Source organism: Oryctolagus cuniculus, chromosome 8 (assembly GCF_051225735.1).
Source record: "Oryctolagus cuniculus isolate XC-2025 breed Fujian yellow rabbit chromosome 8, ASM5122573v1, whole genome shotgun sequence".
In the NCBI taxonomy this organism is placed as follows: Eukaryota; Metazoa; Chordata; class Mammalia; order Lagomorpha; family Leporidae; genus Oryctolagus; species Oryctolagus cuniculus.
The window spans coordinates 61,281,766-61,302,961 of NC_142874.1; the positions used below are offsets into that span (position 1 = coordinate 61,281,766).

General features: G+C 32.7%; 1 protein-coding gene across 3 annotated transcripts in view; it reads right to left on the bottom strand.

Moving 5' to 3' along the window:
• Positions 1-21,196, bottom strand: part of PCDH10 (protocadherin 10) — a 46,447-nt gene that overhangs the window by 20,852 nt on the left and 4,399 nt on the right. The window contains exons 2-5 of one of the 3 annotated variants that reach the window (XM_089302483.1): positions 21,093-21,151; positions 20,457-20,563; positions 12,414-12,719; positions 5,488-5,638 (exon numbers count right to left, since the gene is read on the bottom strand). In XM_089302483.1, the coding sequence (XP_089158609.1) occupies positions 5,598-5,638; positions 12,414-12,719; positions 20,457-20,563; positions 21,093-21,151 (513 nt within the window). In that variant the 3' untranslated portion in view covers positions 5,488-5,597. Of the gene's footprint in view, positions 1-5,487; positions 5,639-12,413; positions 12,720-20,456; positions 20,564-21,092; positions 21,152-21,196 lie in introns of those variants that run through there. The other 2 variants (XM_008267965.5, XM_089302484.1) reach the window with 2 other exon arrangements.

The window sequence follows — 21,196 nt, forward strand, 5'->3', positions numbered from 1 at the left end:
GCAATTAAATATATTAAGAATTATGTTGCAATCTCAAATTTAATGGAGAGGTGAAAATTAATTGAGTCAATGTCAAATATTTCCTAAAAATAATTCTAATGTAAGTTTGAATTAGAAAATAATTTTCCCTTGGCCGGCGCCGCGGCTCACTAGGCTAATCCTCCGCCTTGCAGCGCCAGCACACCAGGTTCTAGTCCCGGCCGGGGCGCCAGATTCTGTCCCGGTTGCCCCTCTTCCAGGCCAGCTCTCTACTGTGGCCAGGGAGTGCAGTGGAGGATGGCCCAAGTGCTTGGGCCCTGCACCCCATGGGAGACCAGGAGAAGCACCTGGCTCCTGCCATCAGATCAGCGCGGTACGCCAGCCGCAGCGCACCGACCGCAGCGGCCATTGGAGGGTGAACCAACGGCAAAGGAAGACCTTTCTCTTTGTCTCTCCCTCTCACTGTCCACTCTGTCTGTAAAAAAAATGAAATAAAAAAAAATAAATAAAAGAATTTTCCCTGGGCACTGTGGCACAACGGGTTAACATCCTAGCCTGAAGTGCCATCATCCCATGTGGGTGCTGGTTCGAGACCCAACTGCTCTACTTCCGATCCAGCTCTTTGCTATGGCCTGGGAAAGCAATAGAAGATGGCTAAAGTCCTTGGGTCCTTGCACCCACGTGAGAGACCTGGAGGAAGCTCCTGGCTCTGGCCATTACAGCCATCTGGGGAGTGAACCTGTGTATGGAAGGCCTCTCTCTGTCTCTCTGTCTCTCCTCTCTCTTTGTAACTCTTTCAAATAAATAAACAAATCTTCAAAAAAAAAAAAAAGGAAAATAATTTTCCCACTAATTTTGATAAAAGTCAGTTTTAGTATTATAACTTGATAAATAATTTTCATTCCATAACATAAATTAAAAATTGAGTTTTCCCAAATTTTTAGCTTGATTCAAACCCTAATCTGTTAGACTTTTCTCTTATTTGTCAACAGGTTACACTGTCTTATACAAATAATTATTTTGCCTGTATAAATTAACTATGTTACATAATTATATAAAATATTCTTTATCTGATTCCAAAATTATGTACTATAACCTGAATTTCATAGGGCTTATTCCATAATCCTGTAACAATTTATGGAACTGGTGTCTTTATTATTTGCATCATCTAGTCGTGCCTAGAAAGACCTCTCAATAAGTTACTATGGTTATTAAATTTAGCATCAATGTTCAGCCAACACAGTTCTCCTTTTGGTTAGTTTCCCTTTCGTTTTATTTTTAAATCTGTGAGTAATTAATGCTTCTCATTAGAAAGCTAGTGCTACCTTTTAATTTATTCTCCACAATATTAATTTGAAATGCAATGTTCATTTGTAGCATATATGATTTGATTGCTATATTTCCCAAAATAATGAACAAAGCATACATTGCTACTGGATTTAAGGATAGAAGACAACTTTACCTTCAACCATCAATTGAGGGTGTTTCAGTTTTATTTAATTGTGAGTCATTTCACACTGACAAAATGGATTTTCTTTAAAATTTATAACAAAAGTGGGAAATCCTGATTATAAGGAAAGACTTAATATTTAATGAAGGAAGCTATTTTAAATCAGTAATCATCTGTCTTCATTTTATAAAATATTATTGTATATAATAAGAAATCTTAAATTTTGAAGATCTGATGCTTAGTTTTAATATATAAAATTTAAGTTACTTATTGCATGTGTGTGTGTGTGTATAAATTGACATTTTCATACTAATTTGCACACTACACAACTACCCAAATCTTTTCTAAATTTTTATATTTTTGTTCCTGGACATATTACTTCTCCTTCAATTCAAATGTGTGTGACTAAAATAAAGCTTTGAGAAACCAAATTTACTCCTCTTCAAAATTCCAATGAAAGAAAGAGGGCATCCACCCACAGAGAAACCGGAAGGAAGGGAAATAGGCAAAACCAAGGATTTCTCAATTGCTTCTCTTTTATCCTTCGAGTAAATTGAACCTCTTTACTCCTTTGCCAGAACCATCTTGAGAAAAGCATCTTGCAAAAAACACATCAAAGGGCTCCAAAGTGTTATTCCACCAAATTACAGATGATACATGCATACGTTTATAGTTTGCAAAGCTTACTAGGTAAAGTGTTTCCATATCCCTTGGGAGCAAATATGAGAGTCAGGGTCAGGCTCTCTCCTATAAAGTGTACCTTAAGCCTCTCAGAATGCAAAGTAGGTACATTTTTTGGTTTCTGCTCTCCAGAAAGGCAGATGAACTGATCCCTATCTTATCAGTTTAGCATTTGTTTAAATGCCTCACATTTATTATGTCACCTCTCCTCTTTTCTTCTTAAAGATCCTCAGTCCTTTTAAATGCTCCTTAAATATGTTATCTTCCAAAATGTTAATCTCTTTACTTTTCTCCTTTAAACATCATAATCTACAATTTGCCCCAGTCATCTAATCTGGGCTCAAAAGAAATATGAAATAGAGACATCTCAGTTTTTTGATTCTTGTTAGAATCCAGTATTCAAGTTAACACATTTAAGAATTTGCTTTTATAAAACTAGGAAGTTAACAGGTTACATTTCAAATACTAAGAAAGAGATAACAAAAAGTATCAAGCATTTTAGATAGACTAAACATGAAGAAAACTCCAGAGATGGTAAGAGAGATCTGTGCTAGCAAACACATAACTAAACTGTCTTTTTGGCTTACACATCAGTGCATGTGAGGCTCTGCTGATAGTTCTGCCTATGTATATAGACAGATAACTCTCTGGTAATATTACATTTTAGTGGAACTCAAACACATTCCATTATTTCCGTTTTTTTCCACTACATAAAGTTTAAAAACCCAGAAACATGGATCTTTGGTTCAAGAGCACAGTAGCTGAATTCCAGGGGGTTATAGGAATTGGAAATGGGCAGAATGATAGATTTCTTCCGTTACTAGTTACATTTTGACAGTTGGACACAGTACTGAGAACTGTTGTCACTGTTTACACAGATGTGCACATAGTGTTAAAATTTGTTGAGCTACAGATTTATGACTTTTGTGCTTCTCTTTATACATAGCATACCTTGATAAATTTAAAAATAAAAGCCAACAATAAAAAATATCGGTTTCTCTCTGCAAAGCTTATTTTAATCAGGAATCAAACAAATTAACTGTATATAAAAAGAACATTTGTGAAAAATTATCAAAGTTTGAACAATAATTAAACAATGACAGTAAGAAAATCCATTTTTTAAGAAGGAACATTGTTCTTGTTGGTATGTTAGAATAAGTTAATAAATGCAGTTGCAATGTTAATGGATTAACAATAGGATATCTGGATTTGCTTTAAAATATTCAAGAGAAGTAGCAGTTGTGTTAGCGTTTGGATAAAACAAATTTGGCCAAGAGTTGATAGTTGTTTAAACTGAGTGATAGAAAACTTGGAAGATTTAGCACACTCTTTTCTCTACTTTCCTGTGTTTTTGAAATTATCATTTTTGAATTCCTTAAAATACAATTAGTTGAACTTTAAGGATTCTCTGTAATATCATCCTCTATGACCATTTTTCTTATCAAAAAGATTGAGATAAGTCAAGAATCAGGATGTAGCTACCAAAATCATACCTAAATTTTCTGACCTCAAACAGTCATCTGTTGGGTAAGCCAAAGGACATAAACCTCAAAACCACACTGTTAGTGACTAACAGGGGACTCATTCTAGGATCAGACTTAATAATGGTGCTAAATTTTTTATTAAATTCTCAGGTTTGCTTCCAGGTTTTCTACACATTTTCTAAGCATACAATTCACGGCTATGCCAAACTACCACACTGACTCCCACAGCAATGGATGTGTTCCTACCACCGCTTTGACTATATCTACACATGAAACATTTTAGCTTCCATATTATCAGGGTAACTTTATTTTATATACCTTGCCCATTGTGTCATTGTCCACACAAAACTTTCTACATGTGCTCTACTTTAAGAAACAAACTCAGTGACATGTTTGGTAAGGTGTAAGAGAAAAACTCATCTATTCTGACAATTTCTTCATCTAAGGTGACTCAAAATGTAAACAGAAATATATATTTGATATTTATTTTAGTCATATATTATTTTTATGAATAGTATTTTGAAAAGACACTTATTTAAAATTGAAACAAAAACATTTACAAATATGTTTTTATGTAATAAAGTATTAACTATCTAAACTTTAGCCCAAATATATTTATTAGCATATATATAAGCCTTAAAACCCTTGATGATAAACTAAAGACAATTTCCTAGTTTGTGTAAAATATATGATAATTAAATATCCAATACAGATACTATTGGAATCCAGTGTAAGATTTGGCTAATATTAAGCTTAAAATGGATGGAAAAAACCCTACCGACTATTGGCAACAGAAAATAATGTCTTACTCATAATACACTAATACTGGAACAAGACGCCTATTTCCTCTACAATATCATGGTTAATTTCTGTACACTTAAACAGCATTGAATTGTGAATTGCTTTCACAGACATATGACAAGTGCCTTAAAAACAAAGGAACTGATTAAAATGAACTATATCTCTATATGTTTCTGAATGAGCACTATATTTTCACTTGAACAGCTTTTAATAATGAAGTAGCCATAAGTTAAATATATTTATTTAACATTATTTTGGTCTGTCTTTCTCTGGTAACTGATGGATTAATTAAATTAATTAAAGATATAGTTTCTGTATGCGATGTATCCGTGTGTTGATGCATCCACACAACTGAATCATGAACATAGAAAGCACATTGTTGATCTTCATGAGTTAAAGCTGTTACTGATAATTAACACTCTAGTGCACGTTTATAGAAATCTTATCACAATTAAGTTAAAATATTATTTCTTCAGTCTATAAAGTTTTTCTCGGAGGCAGAATATGAGATAAGTGCCTTGCTATTTACATAAATAATGTACACATGTATGAAGTCATATACCAATTATATAGAATCAAAAATAAAATGGCAATTTTTACTTGTGAAATATATACCTTACAATTTCTTTCTATCTATATCCTTTGGTCTTCCACTTTGAGATTCAATGTTTTCAAATCATCTGCAGTCTCCCCATTTAAAATGAAATAAGCCAAGCTTCGCAATGATTAGTAAGTTTTATTGAATCTCAGTCTAAAACTTCGAAGATTTTGTATTACTCTAGAAAACATAAAAATGACTCACATTAGGCTGAGTTTAGTCTTCATTCAGTAGTACTATTTAATCTTGAACAATGAATTGCGCAGTGTGAAACAATGTCAAGCTACATTATCTAAATGGCACTATCTAATTCCTATTAAAAGCATTTCAGAAAATACAAGCTCACCCAAAAAAGTCTGGCACATTGAGTATTGAATAATGTTTAATGGTATTTATAGGCATTTGAAGTTGTATATTCCAGACTTATTTACAATCTCTTTATAACTTAATTCATTTAAATTTTGACTTGTAAATCTTCAGTATGATGAGACAGAAAAAATATTTCCAAGTAGGTATTCCTTCCTCAATGAATAATTCTATTTGTGTTTTAATAGGTAATCTTCTTTGTATTAGGCTCATATGATGGACAAATGCTTAGAAGGATTTACTTCCAATGAACAAAATAAGAAAAAGGATGGAAATAATCTGTAATATAAAATGAAGTATATAAATAATATTAATATTATAAATGTTGACTCAATAAAATGCAAAGTATTCATGAAATATACTTCTTTGAATAATAGCTAAAACTGATACTAAAAGACTATAAAATATTTAATAAAAATAAAGAACTTATCAATTAATTTTTCTGTATATACCCTTAAAATGATATCTTACTTACTCATGTGTGTGTGAACTGAAATATTTAGTTAAGAATATGAAAATAAATAACACCTTCACAGGATTTAAATCAGAAAAAAGTGGTGAAACCAGAGGACAATATATGCTCATTAGCTTTCTTAAAAGGTGAAAAATGAGATTTCATATGTAAACCTTTGGTTAATAAAATATATGGAAGAAAGTTGTTCTCCTAAGCTAGGTATGCAAAAAGGATTACAGTTCTAAGAGTGTCAAGAAATATGAAACAATTTAACTCCTACCTGGGAGTATGAAATAAGTTCTTAGAACAAATCAAAAGAAGTTTGAATCTTAAGGTGTTGAAAAGCACCATTATATTGTATAAAACATTCTGGCTGGGGCCTTTCAATATCTTCAATTAATTCATTTTTACTTCTCTTTATAAAACATGTAAGTAATAGCTAGCAAGGAAAACAACTGATTTAAAACACTAAACTAATTGTAAGAAATGAAGATAATTTGCTTGTATATATCAAAAACTAAAAACTAGGTGAATGCGTACAGATGTTTGTAAACAACTGAATGATGACAGAATTAAAGAAGTGCCTATTCATCTACTTTTTGTCACATTATTTAGAATTTATAATAGCATGACTGGGTAATGAGTCTAAATATGCCAACAGAGTGATCGTATTAAGACAAAACTTGGTACAGCAGAGTAGATGTTAGCAAAGTTAATAAATGGTGAGAAATTACTTGCAAAAGATAGTATTTTATAATAGTCAGGTATGCCTTTCTAGAATGTGAAGATAATAAGTATACTGATAAAAGAAACTAAGAAACTATTCTTCAATGAAGGGAAGAGAAATTTCTTGAATACTAACTAATCTCAAATAACACAAAGGCTCAAATTTAAACATGAGGTAACTCACAGATGAGCACTGCTGTCTGAAAAATAAAAAAAACAAATCGCAAACAGAAATGGCCAGATGTAAAGATATAAAATGAACTGCTGTTTCCTATCTACAGCTCAAAAAGATTCTGATAGTTTTCACTCTATATCACCTTGGTCAATGACGGCAGTCCATCACTCAACAACTAAAGAAGAAACAAAATAATGTTGTACCATCTCAGTTATGTAGTTCTAGAGAAGTTCCAGTCAAATATCATATAAGTTAACTGGAGTAATGATATGAACTCTGAATAGACTACCATTTTTCAAAGAAATAGAATACAATAAGAAGGCAGTGAACATTAATTTAGTGGATACACAGAATATGAACAGAGGTTGGGCCTTTTTTCAGATACTGATTGATCATTTCTTTCTTTCTTGGAGAGTTGAAAACAGTAAACTATTTTGATTATGAGAGATTTATCCATACTTTCTGAATTAAAGCATTTAATGGAAAAATAGAATGACTCTGACTCTAAGAACAGATCTTGGTCATAAAGACAAAGCTAAAAAGTCAGAAGATTAGGTTTACAAATCTAGATGTTGAAAAAATATAATGGAACAACAACAAAAATAATTCAGGAACAGGAGGTTACAAATAAGTAATACAACTTGGAGGGAAAGTGAACATAAATTAACACATCTGGTAGAAAAGAAAAAAATATCCTAAACATAATGTCCACTCACTTAGTGGGCCTATATGACAGAAGCTTTCAAAAAACTTTCTATTAAAAAACTTATTTGTGATCTTAAACATTGGCTACTAATGCCATTATTTGTGACATTAGAGGAATATACAAATTCTAGAAAAAATACCTCACAGGAGTATTTAAATATGAGAGTAGTGTGTACCATTAAGAAAAGTCATTTTATTTTGAATTCTATATTTGCTCTTACCACACTATTGAGTTCAACAAATTATGAAAACTCACAGAAGGCAGACTGAGATAATGAAGGGATTGGAAGAAATGTTACCAAACAAAACATGTTCTACAATTCTAATCAACAACTTGCAATTCTCATAGAAATAATAGAAATGCCTGAAAAATTTTCCCTAAGAATGAGGTTTATTGAAACAAGGTCTACATAAAGAATCATCAATGTTTGTAAATGAAACGTTTCACAAATTTTAAATCTTTTCTTTTGTTATGACATGAGTTTAGGTTGAGTTGAAATTTCAAAAGGGATCAAAATTTGGCAAAAGTAAAATTAGCACAGGAGGCAGCCAGAATGATCTTTTCTTTTACACAGACTAGTCTAGATGCTGTATGATGTAAGGACAGGGTGGACCATGGCATAGTGCTCTCTTTAATTATTCTAGAAAATTCCATGGATTTAGAAATTTAAAATGGCATTATATCAATAGATTTTTCACTTTATTCACTGTAAGTTTTTATTGTATGATATATTAAATGAATAAGAATTTCACAAATGTATTTTAAGTGAAATTTTGTTGGCTGTTTATATTGATTCTCTTAGTTTGGGGGGAGTGATTATGTTTATTGGCAAGAAATCAATTTTTCAAACAGTAAATCCTCATGTCTTTATCTCTGCATTGTTTAGGCTGATTGGAACTGAATGATAAACTAATTCAATGACAAAGGTCTTAAGAGATGATGTTGAAATGTAAAAACACAACCAAGAATAATAAAGGGGCTTTTCTAAATTATATGAATAACAAACCTTTGTCAAAAAAATAATTTTACTAAAATTACCTTTGTTTGTGTTTTGCTGAGATTATGTGGGCTGTTCTGGAAAACTAAACTACTTCAAGTCAAATTCTAAACATATCCTTGAAATTTTCATGATTAAAAATCTGTTTATTTTAATAAAGAGAGGATGTTCTGTTTAATATTACTTGAAGTGTTGAAAACAATTATTTTAATTGAAAGGTAAAGTATGTTAGCATTTTTAATACTTTAATAAGAATTAAGATAAAGCTAAGATAAATCTAAATATGGTAAACTTAACTATGGCATTTAAAATATAGGATCATGTTCTTCATGTTTAACTGTATTTCCCTGGTTTTTCAGTGTAAAACTTGGCTTTCTATCAAGTATTAGCAAACTATAACATTTTAACAAAAATAAAGGACAGGGACCTCATAGTGTTCATAGCTAACTCCACAAGTACTGATAGCTGTGTTCAAAATTATTCTTGATTTAAACAAGGACATTTAAGTTCATGAAATGTATAATGTATACCCTCCGTGAATCTTCTCTTGCAAACAAAAAAAAAGTGACTATAGGTATTTTTAAATATCATAAGCTGTATTTGTTTAAGGTGTGTATATACATGTTTCGTATAAAATTGGTATCTTGCAGTTTCTAATTTAACTTCAAAAAATCACAGGTGTAGAAATTCAGTTCTTGATATAGACACTGATCTCACTTGTATTTTTAAGCGTATCACCCTTTCCTTGTTTTATTATTGTATAAATGACAATGATAGACTTATTATGCTTTTGTAGGGCTTTACAAAAATAAATAAACATGCAGATATTTATTTGAACATTAAAGCATACATTATGTTCATTTTAAAAATAAATGCATGTTTAGCAAAAGAAATACTGCAACCTCAATAATTATTTAAGCATTCTGATTAAAAGCAAGTAATTACTGTCAATTTTTAGCTTCTTTAATTACGTAAGGGCTGTGCTTTTTAATTTAGAAGATGAGCATATTTTCTTTCCTGATGATAAATGACATAAGTATTAAGACTATCACCATATGGATTTAGTGGGGGGAAATAATCAGGTATAGTTTTGGTTTATAGTTTGTACCATTAGATTAACCACAAAATTGACTATGCCTATTATGTCAGAGCTATGGTGTAATTTTAAAGATAATTGCATGAATCTCTGATGACATTAAATCCTAAAAGTTAATAAAAAATAAACTTTAACATAATTGAAATTGTGTGAAGACCTAAGGTGAACAAAACTAAAAATAACAAACTGGTTATTCTTCTTATAATTCTTCACCAGGTAACACCTTAACCCCATTTCTGAATTTTAGTTAGTGTGAGTTGGTTAAGAGAGAGAAGGAAAAATGAAAGTTATTAGAACTAATTTATTGCAACACTTACATCTGGAAAATATGCAACCAAATTCTAAATATTTCCTGGTAAAACAACAGACACATTCTTTGATTTCTAGCATTACACATAATTGCCAATAAATTGCATAATTCTTGAAATCAAATTTCTAAGCAAAAAAATCTTAAGAGGTAGAGAAATTTTTACTAAAACATATGCAGTATTAATATTTTATTCATAAAAACCAGTATGCTAATCCTTGGAATAAAAGGAAAACAGTGGAGAAGAGATACTTGTAGCTGTTTAAAATTCAGGTCCATATGTATGTGTAACTTGCCACAATTGGTACTAAGAGTAAAATGGAGCAGATTGACTTTTCTACTTTATCTGAAATAGATTTACCTGTTAACAAATGCTAAACGCAGATATTTACATTTCCTTAGGAACGCAAACTTGCATTACTCTGAATCATGTGCCCTTTCACATTTTTTTTGCCTTGAAATCATTGATAATGAGTTCCTATAGATATCCTACGTCTTCCCTGATTTGAGGTAACTAATAGAGTACCTGAAATGTAATGGAGTGAAATAAAAATTTTGAGATTCGATGATTTTTTATAGCCCTTGTCTATTCCACTGAGGAACAATGGAGTTTTTTTTGGTTGGTTGTTTTTGTTTTTCTCTTCCTACTATTTGTAGGGTTAACTATATGATCATTAAGTATATTGAAAACAGAACTTTGTAAAAATTAAGAGTGGGAATGTGAGAGGGAAGGGGAGGAAGGGTTGGAATGTGGGCAGGAGGAAGGGTAGGGGCAAGGGTCACTATATGACTAAATCTGTATATATGAAATATATGAAACTTATACAATTTAAATGAAATTAAAATTTAAAGATGTAAAAAAAGTATATTCTTCACTTAAGTGAAGAAACTGAGATTTGCTGTTTAAAATTTAGAAACGTTTTATTTTCAATAATAAAATTTTAAACCCAGAATTCAATTTGAGGAGCAAAACCTGCATCCCAGTTCTTATTGAACTTTGATTTTAAGTCTCTTTGAGTCACTAATATATATATAAATGAGTTAAATATGGCAACATCAGCATCCAAGTTACATTACAGACATTTAAGGACTCTTTTCTTTAGGTATTTGTGCATTCTTTGTACATTATAACTTCAAAAATAAATAAATATAAATATCAATGATTTACAGGGTGACTAAAGTGTATTTAAAGTGCTAAAGTACATTGGTGGAGTAATAACATTTCTAAACAAGTTAAAAAGCTGTACACAATCTTTCATGAAACCATATGATCACTGTTGGGATCACAATCTGATGAAAGGTTCATCCTTTCAATCATATGACACTTGTCTGTTCTCTTCATCAGAGTTCAGACAAGTAACCATAATCTCAATGCATTCAATCTGCGTTACTCATGTTTTCTATTCTTAAGGGATAAAATATATGTTCATCAGGTTTTTCCTTTAAGCTTTTAAAAAAATGTTTTCCTATCTATTTCATTAGTCATCAAAGAAATGGTGCATGTACAACCTACCTCAATTTTTTTGTTTCTAGCTTACGGTTCCACAATCTTTTGGTATTAGTAGACGAAACAAAGAATCATGTAGGGTGGATTTGCAACACAATGTGACAGTCATCATTTGGGTGACTTGTTAGAAGTGTCATCTTTATCACATATTTATGTGCTTCATAAAGACAGGGAATTATCAGTAAGATTTATCCATTAACTAAAATGAAAATATTCCTATATTGCAGATAATAAATAGGAAAATTTAATTACCAAGACCTTCAAAGGAAATATTCTACAGAATCACACACAGAGCATTTTTATTTTTTAAAATGGTTGTATAAAATAATTCACTTAGAGAATATAGTCCCAATATCGAAAGAGTTTAGTGCAATTATAAATGTCTTAATATTAGAAGAACCTCTAGTTTATTTAGTAAACAAATTGAATGATTAAAATTCCAGTACTATATGCAAGTATACTATGCCATGATTAGTGCTCACCAAGAGCAAAAGAGGGTGAGTTGATTTCTCTGCTATGCTTACTGTACTGATACAGCTTCCCTGACAGAGTTCCTGTAACTCTGATGAGAGATTTGACTGTCTCCCACCACATTCCTAAATCACGTTGAAGGGCAAAAATGATGGCTACACTGCTTTGTGGATAAGACCTAAAGTGTTTAGCGTCACTACGGTAAAAGGATGAATCGGCAATAAAGCTGATAGAAATAAGAAAAATGAGGTCATTCAGTGATTCAACTTTCAAGACATTTCTTCCACCTTAATTTAATCCTTCAAAACACATGAAAATCAGGTAAGCAAAAGTACAATATTCAAGAAGATATGAAGAATATTTGAAAAAAAGATTTCTTCAACAAAAGCAAAAGTCATGTTTTGTTACCAACAATGATGTCCTAACACAGGAACCTGTCTTCCTGTTAAATGTATCAGTTTGTCCATGCTTAAGTGGTGCCTGCGTCCAAAAGTTACTTTTATCCTTGATTCTAAAATCAACCTTGATGCAATGTTTACCAAGAAGAGTAGTAGCATGTTGAACTTTATTTCCTCAAAGACAGCACTTTCATACAGCCTTTTGTGTAATACTTACTCAAATATGGTGGTTTGTAAGGCGCTCGTGTATTAGACAGCAGTCCATCCAGCTCCTTCCTCTCCAGCGTGCTGTGCAGGGCCTTCTCTTTGCCAAAGGTGGAGAAGGACCGCTCTGCCCCAGGCTGGGCTTCTGGAGTTTCAAACACCTCGGTGTCTGGAACAGAGTCCATGCCGGGAACATGCAGATTGCTGCGATAATCGGCAGCCTGGCGTCCATCAGAGGGGACAAAAGAAGGCATCCAGCACCGATCGGAGTGACCCAGTGCTTTACATTCCTCGGTGCAGTTGGAGAAGAGATCCATACCTGCAAGCACCAAGAGAAAACTGCAGATGTGGACCTCGGCCGCACCATCACCGACTCGGCACTCCGCTCATCACTTTACAAAGAGAAACGAACTGCAAATGTAAAGGGTAAGCCTCTTCTGGCAATAGATAACAGTTTCTAGAACACTTAGGATATTGGGAAAAAATGCTGGCTCTTCACTCTTTAAATAACTAGGAAACAGTGACTAGAAAATGAACAAACACCTTGAAAAATCACCTCTGAAGTTTCTAACAGAGAAAAAGATTAGGAGTAAAGGTTTCATAGCCCATAATCAGTAACAAAGATAAATTACCTGACCACTGTTTTTATCTTAGAGACAAAAATGGAAGAAGTATGCCAAGCATTAACTGTGATATTTAGATTATGGAATCCGAACATGAAACAAAGTGGAATCCAACAGAAATATAGTATACACATTGATAAACAAGTGAATAATAAGAATGAAACAAAATTTCATGTGCAACCAAGAGCATGCTTTCTTAGATTCCTATGAAACAACTTCCTAAAGCTAATTCTCATTGACACTCTGGTATTCCATATTACGATACACTGCTTATCATTTCCCAACTTAGACAAACCCAGAACAAATTACTGTAATTACTGAAGCCAAGACAATCAAAAGCAGTGTGAATCAACTGCAGAAACTATTGACAAATACTTTATTACTTGTTCTATATTGGAAAACAATTGTCCCGATCAACACAGAACTCATTGCTTGCCAATTCTATAATACAAAGGCTTCAAAGGACTTCAAATTTTATTGTCATCCTTAGATCCTTTGATTGTAATCAAGAAAGTTCATTCAATTCTTAAGCAAAGTATAAGAATTTTTTAGTATTACAGAATACTATTTGATCTCCGCTTTTATTTATAGCACTACGCGGAAAACAAGCACATGAACAAAAATAACATTTTAATGTTTTTCTAAGCATAGCATATTTATTGAATATGTTTTAAGACAGGATCAATATGAAACAAGTATGATTAGTCTGCACAGAAGAAAACTCTTGAAAGCATGCCTAGTCAGAAAAACTAGGGCTTTTAAAAAAAAATTATTTATTTACTTGAGAAGCAGAGAAACAGTGGGAGACACGCACACACAGACAGACAGAGTGTGCACTCCCATCTGCTGGTTCACTCCCCAAATGCCCACAACAACAGGTTCTCAGGCAGCCTGAAGCAGGGATCCCAGATTGCAACTGAGGTCTCTTACATGGGTGGCAGGAACTCAGTTACAGAACCCTCACCTCTGCCTCCCAGCATCAGCATTAGCAGGAAACGGGTCAGGAGCTTGTGCTAGGAATCAGACTCAGGTGCTCTGATGTGGAATGTGGGCATCTCAACCCCTAGGATCCACATCCAGTGTTTTTATTTTTCTTAACGCAACAGAGAAACATGTATTTAGTGAACCCACTTGGTTGTTACCTCTACAAATATGATGAGTGATTTGGGAGTAAGTTCTAGTTTTTAAATTCTTAATGGTATTTCTATATGTTGATTTATGTGTGTCTGTGCATCCCTGTTAATATACGTACATATAAAATAGTCAAAAAGATTTTTTTTAAGTTACAAATTTTCTAGATAATCCACAGGTATCTAGTAAAGCAGTTACACAAACTATTTTAAAAGGAATAATACCATTTCATATCATGTATTAATCTCACTATATAATGACTTTTTATTCTAAATTCAACTCTGTATACTGCTAAGTTTGACTTTGATGATAACATACCAGTGATTATTTTCATGCATAAGCCTGAAAATGAATTACTGAACAGTGAAATGTTGAGGAATGGAAATGTGAGCTGAAGCTGGGACTAAGGGATTAGATTAAGAACAGCATAGAAAAGGTGCAGGTGTTTCACCAGACATCAGAGAAGCTGTCTCAATATTCCATTCCTGCAAGAAGCTATGTAGAGACAAAAAGACAAAGTAAATAACAATTGCCCTGATACACATTTATGTAGTGCATGGGTACAGGCAATGGAACAGAGAGGAGATTTGCATTTTAACACACTGTACTATACAGTCTACCTATTTAATAGCATGATGGATAGAAAAAGGCTTTTTTGATGCAAGAATCTGTCTTCATTGGTAAAATTATGATCAATTATTTATTTATCAACTAAATTTATATTAGCATTAAATGTGAAGAGTTAGTGGAATTTTGTTAAAATATTAAAATAGAATTGCTTTTACTAGATCTTGATAAAAATAGGTACTGATACAAATTTTCTAACTAGTACAATTTTTCTTCAGAGGACAGATAAATGTTAGTTTAAATATACTAAATAGGACCATGTAATTTTTCATATCTTTCTCTGCATCTATGCCAAAATAACTTTGTACTCCTAACTATGATGTCAGACTGAAAATTTTGATCAAGCATGTCAACATTAAAATTAAGAAACTGATAATATTAGTAGGTGCATTTGGCTGTGATTGTGGGTAATTTATACTCAATGTGCCCATTTTCTCTTTCAAGTGTATGGCTCTCCAGCTTCTTTTAATTATTCAATTAAAACTTCCATGGATAATAAAATGAAATTTGCATGAATTAAGAATCGTTATAAAAACATACAGCCTGTGTATAACAAAAAAGTGAGGAGTATAAAAATGTTTTTTACCAAAATAATAATAATAACTTGACAAAAGGAAAAAGCCTTGTAAATGATGTTCTTCATTAAATTATGAGTTAACAATTTTAAGGTAGAATTCACTGAGTAACAATATACAGCTGAACATAACCGGAATGAAGGGTGAAGTAGCTCTAATTGTCAGGAATGCTTCACTAGCTTTATGGATAAAACAAGCAGATCTGTCTCTGATGAGGAAAAATATGACATAGAAATGGAAACTAAAAAAATAATCAACAAACTTTAGGTACCTGAAAAATTAATTGAAAGTGAATTATTTTTCATTTGTCCTTTAGATGTTTATGTACAGTTAGATAGTCAAAGAAATTTATCCCATTACTGATCCTCACCTTAGGTAGCATTGTTTGATTAATATTATCTCTTCTCATTTATCCTAGGTCCCACTAAATATGCTACTATCACTACCCAACAAGAAGAGGTATATTTTACTTTTATTGTGGTGACTACATTATGTACAGGGATGTCAATATTATAGTACCTGTGACACATTAAAATACATGACTTCAAACTGCTCACACAAGTTTTTAATGTCTCAAACTGAAGGCTTGAGAGTTAATAAGTTGGATTTTCTTTTTCTCACTCAAGTGCCCTTGCTATAGAGCCTATGGGATTTGTACAACAGAAAAATACAGGCCATACATTGTTTTTGAAATGCTACTGATGTCTAAGAAATGTTTTAATGCATATTTTTTACTTGCAACCTCTCTTTCTAGTTGTTTAATATTTCCTCTTCTGAGAAATAGTGTGTTCTGCAAGGCATGACAGCTGACGTGGTAGACTGCCTGTTTTGCAAAGATATATTTAGACAAATTTTAAAATACATATTTTTCAACTGGCAAGTAACTTGCCGTTATAGTAAAGAGATAATGGATATTTCCTGTGAGAACACACTGTGATTTCAAAAGTATTAGAACTGATTTCAATTTTCTGGTGAATGTAATAATAAGAAATGACATGAACATTTATTTCTAGGTAATGTGTTTTGTAAAAGGCTTATTTTTCCCCCAAATACTATAAATTAATTTTAAAGAAAATCAACACTTTTTGAGGAAATTTCCCATGTTCCTTTAACTACTAGGAGAGTAATCACAAAACTGACCATAGTTTTTATGAAAATATGGTTTGGGAGCAGATGCTTCTCAAAATAATTCACCCCAAAAAATGTATTGCAAGATGTTCTCCCTATCTTTCATCTTTCAAAATGTTCCTAATTCTCTCCAATTTTCCTGAACATTTTGTCTAAAAGAATTTTTGCAAGTATAAATCTCTCTATATTATCAAGTTGTAGCTCAAACATTTACCAGAAAATTGAATAAGCTTTTGTAAACATTGGTATTCATTTACTTTATTGATAAAGCAAAACACTAATTTGTCAATATGCAAAGTATTGTTGGAGTTGGGAAACAGATGTTTGTGTTTTATTTTAACCAAGAATCCTCGCTGATACCATAGCAATGCAATGACTAAATGCATTTCACGACACTATCTACTCATTTGAAAATACTGACAATTCAAATCACTTTAGTTTCTAAATGTACTGCCAAATTTTGACCATTTATGATATATGATTCTCATAATAATTAAAAACTAAACCTATTTAAGATAAATTCTCTTATAAGTAAGAGAAATGTTTACAAGGCAGATTTTGACAATTTTCAGGTAAAGTATAGGAAGAAAATCAATCACTTATTGAAACAAGTTATTAAAAAGAAACTCAAAATTAATTGTAGTATTATAGCATAGGGATTTTTAATAATGGGAAAAGTGTCACAATCAACAGACCGCATTAGATATATCTCCAATAATATTCAAAATGCTTAAAAAGATACAACTGAAAATGAATGTATCCTTATCTTAAAATGGAAAAGATATTTTGTATTTTATTCTAATGACATAATAAATAAAATTGGAAATATTTTCTTTAAAGTCTACTTTTGTTGCTGTTGAAGCTAGGGTTAAGCAGTTTTTCTTGTGATGGTTTATGCGTACATTCACCACATCTCCCTGGAAGCCTGCCATATCTAACCAATATATCAATAGTATACTGAGGAAAAAATGGAAAGCACCTTGACAAGGCCACAGAAAGAGAGTGCCACAGAGCAGTGGTCAAGTCGAAGAACTTCACACACGGAGCCAGGTGCAGTGGAAACTGAAAAAGCTTATGTGCTTCTCTGTGCAGCTGCCTTCGTGTTTAAAGCCCTTCTATGAACAAGATTGGTGACTGCAAAAGGCTTAGAAAGGAGGGAAGCAAGAAGGGGGGAAAAGAAAGAATAAAAAGAAAACTATTCATAAAAGAATAAATAGAAACCATATCTCCACAATAAAACAGAAAGTGAGAATAAAGACAGAGCTTAAAAGTTTAAACAGAGTGAAGCACTAAGCTACAGAAAGTGCAGAAAGTGTGTAACGTAGTATGGAACTTCTTACAAAGAAATAATTCAGATTTTATTCTCTCCAATGATGCTTCTTGGTGATCATTTAATACTTTTTTTCTCTTTAAAACTTTAGTGGGATTTACTTATTAGTATGATTTTTAAAAATATATGCTAAAACTGGAAATACTAATATATATGCTACAAGTATTGTTTACTTTCGCAAAATCAGATCACTAATACCTGGCTTTGCAAAGAGATGTAACAGAATTATCTGAAATGGGCATAACTTTTTGGAGTATTCCTGCTACTTGGTATGAGGTTTATAATACACCACATCAGTTTGCACTGAGAAAAGCCCTTAAGTAAATGCATTTTAATTCTCTGCATTTAATGTTTTATACTTAAAAAGAAAACACTTCAAAAAGTCTTTTTACAATAAAATTAGACATATTAAATCTGATTGCAGTTCAATACACACAGGTGCAATTACTTCTTAGTACAAGTGCTTTAATACAATCCTCAAACAGCTGTTATTGTGCCCAGTATGTTGTGGCTTCTCTGTTAGCTACTGGTGTGACAAATAAATGGATTGGTAACTCTGGAATCCATTCACATAGTTAAGAACTTAAACACTGAAAAAAATCTTTAGCATTTTTGATAAAGAAAAATACAAACTGCCTTGCTTTTAAAAAATGTTCTCCAGAACACGTTTTTGTATTTTAATATTCCTTTTACATGTGCTGACATCTCAAATAATTTGAAAGAAACATTATGAAAATGGCAACCCTGAGTGTTTGTTGAAATAAAATAGCTACTGGGAAGACACATGGATAGGAAAATATTCCCATCTATCTTCTAAATTTAGCTCTTTTGCAGATGTTTACTCATTTCTCTTTCTTTCCTTAGGTTTTTATGGATCATTACATCTCAGGGGGACTAAGCTAATTGAAATGTTCAGTGAGATTAGAAGGCTACAGAAAAAAACAAAGGGGGTGGGTCAGAAAGGAATAAAATGCATTCAAAGAAACATGCATGCAGGAGAGACTTTCAGTATTCAATATTTTGTTTTGAAACATTTAAAAGGCTTATGGTTAAATCGGAATTTTTGAAGGAAAAATGGGAATGAGTAATTCTAAATGTACAGTTTTTAAGAGATAACAATAAATCATATGCCATATATAGGGCAAAAATGAAAGGGACTTTGTACTCACATATAAACTCCTGGCAAGGTCTGGTTTGTTGTCAGGTTCCCAGACACTAAATAGATGCTCTGTTCACTTAGCGTGAAGGCCCGCAAGGGGCAGGGACCTCCGGGGATTCTTGGCAGTTCTCAAGTCTCATTAGGTCTGCATATTAATGACTTGCAGCAATATAAAGAGACCCTTGAGCAGCCTTTTTTCCCTTCCTCCTGCCTGGGTTTCCCAAGGCTAAGGCAGCCACAGACACAGCACACATTAGCCAAGTGAGAGGCTTGTAGCAACCACGGCTGGCAGGCCACCATGGAGTGTACACTGCCCTTCGACACACTGCCTCAGCACTGCCCAGAGGTCTACCAAGTGTGCTAAGGAATGGTGCTCACAAGCATGAGTTTTACCTTGAGAATCAGAACCCCAGCATTCCATGGTTATGTTATTAACCTAAAGAATGGTCAATAGCAAGTGAGCAGAATTGAACCCAGCAAAAGACTCACGATGGATGTTTTTACAGTCACAAAAGTTGACTAACCTTTCTATTTCCAGAGAATGGGATAGAAAAGTAAAACATTCAACATGCACCCTTCATGGGTGAAATCCAAATGAAACAAAAACCAGATATTTAGGAAACGATGTACATATTTTATTTCTTGCAAGGATTTACTTTGAGTATCCATCATTAGGATTATCAAGATCTTATAAAATGTAAAAGTTAAGTTTATATGGAGAAAAGTAAAATATACATACATACATACATACATATATATATATATATATGTGTATGTCAGGTTGCAACCTCCATCAAGTGACAACCATGAAGTCCACATACAAATATACCCAGAAGTCCATGTTTGGGAGATCATGAACCCTGTTGGAAATATGAGGAAATCTAGGATGTCTCAGAAAGTACATGTTTACTAATGTCATGAAACCCTAGGACCCTAGACTGGAAAACTGCTTTTTACCCATTGGTAACTGTTTAATCTGCATTCTTTCTCTCATTCAGTACTTGGAGGTAGACAAAATGCATTGCCCTACAAATTGAGAAAGTTGGATTCTAGCTGCCCAAACATCCATTTATCCTCTTGTGACCTTGCATAGGTCAATTTCATTCATCTTCAGTTACTTTATCCATAAATAAATCTAATAATACAGGAATGAAAGAAAACCGGGGACTAGCCCAGCTGAGAGATTTATAGCTTTTTATATGCAATAAAATCTCATCAAAGCATATTACATAAGGAAGATGTATTTCATATTCCAACATATTCCACAGTGAATTTGTAACTTGAATTCTCCAAAGGCATTTTATATTTTCACAATCTTATTTGAGTGTAAAATTATCAACACAGGATGCACTGTCTTTCTGTAGAGTTACTAGCATTGAACTGACAGAAAATTATCTAGGACACTTTCCTTTCTAGATTAAAAAATAAATAAAATATACAAAGATAAGAGTCAGCACTCAGCTTGCCCTTGGATCACACTTACCAGCTGACTGGCCGCGGTTGGTGGCATCATGGTCACTATCTCCCTGCTCACTGTCTCCATGGCCACTGTCCTTAGAGCTTACTATGTCGGCTTCCTGGAATGCAGAACTAGAAGTACAAAAATTGGAATATTAGAATTAAAAAGGTAAAGCAACACAGAAAACATTCTTCTGCCACCACATGGACACAGATGGTGCTGCAGACTTTCAAGACCTCCCGGCTGGCATTATTTTCTGCATAGAGCTAGTTTTCTTCATCTGAGCCTCACTCTTTAAAAATTGAACATTCAGAGTCAGTTTAAGCACTCCAGGAATATTAAGTTTAGGCATTATTCTATGGTAGGAGCAAAGTATATGTTTATGTCATTTTCATAAAACAGACATAAGTACACATCTGGAAGCCAGGTAGGGGTGTAAATTGACAAATTATTCAAATATGTTCCTTATGTTGTGTGTAAATGAAGCACACTCTTTAAAATGTATTGTCTAAGTAGCGCAATATATTAAGTATCTATGTTCTGCCCTAAAGACTAATACTTCCATATGTTTTATGTTTTAAAAACAAATAATACACCATCTTCCTACTTCTACTAGGAAAACTGTCCATACATCAAGTTAGGGAATAGAAGAGTGCATACCTGTTAACTCGTCGAGGTCTGTCAACTAGATAGCTGAGCTCTGCTCGCTGGTGTTTAGTCTAGAAAAAAAATAAATCAATCAAAAGTATTTGAATGCTAAGGGC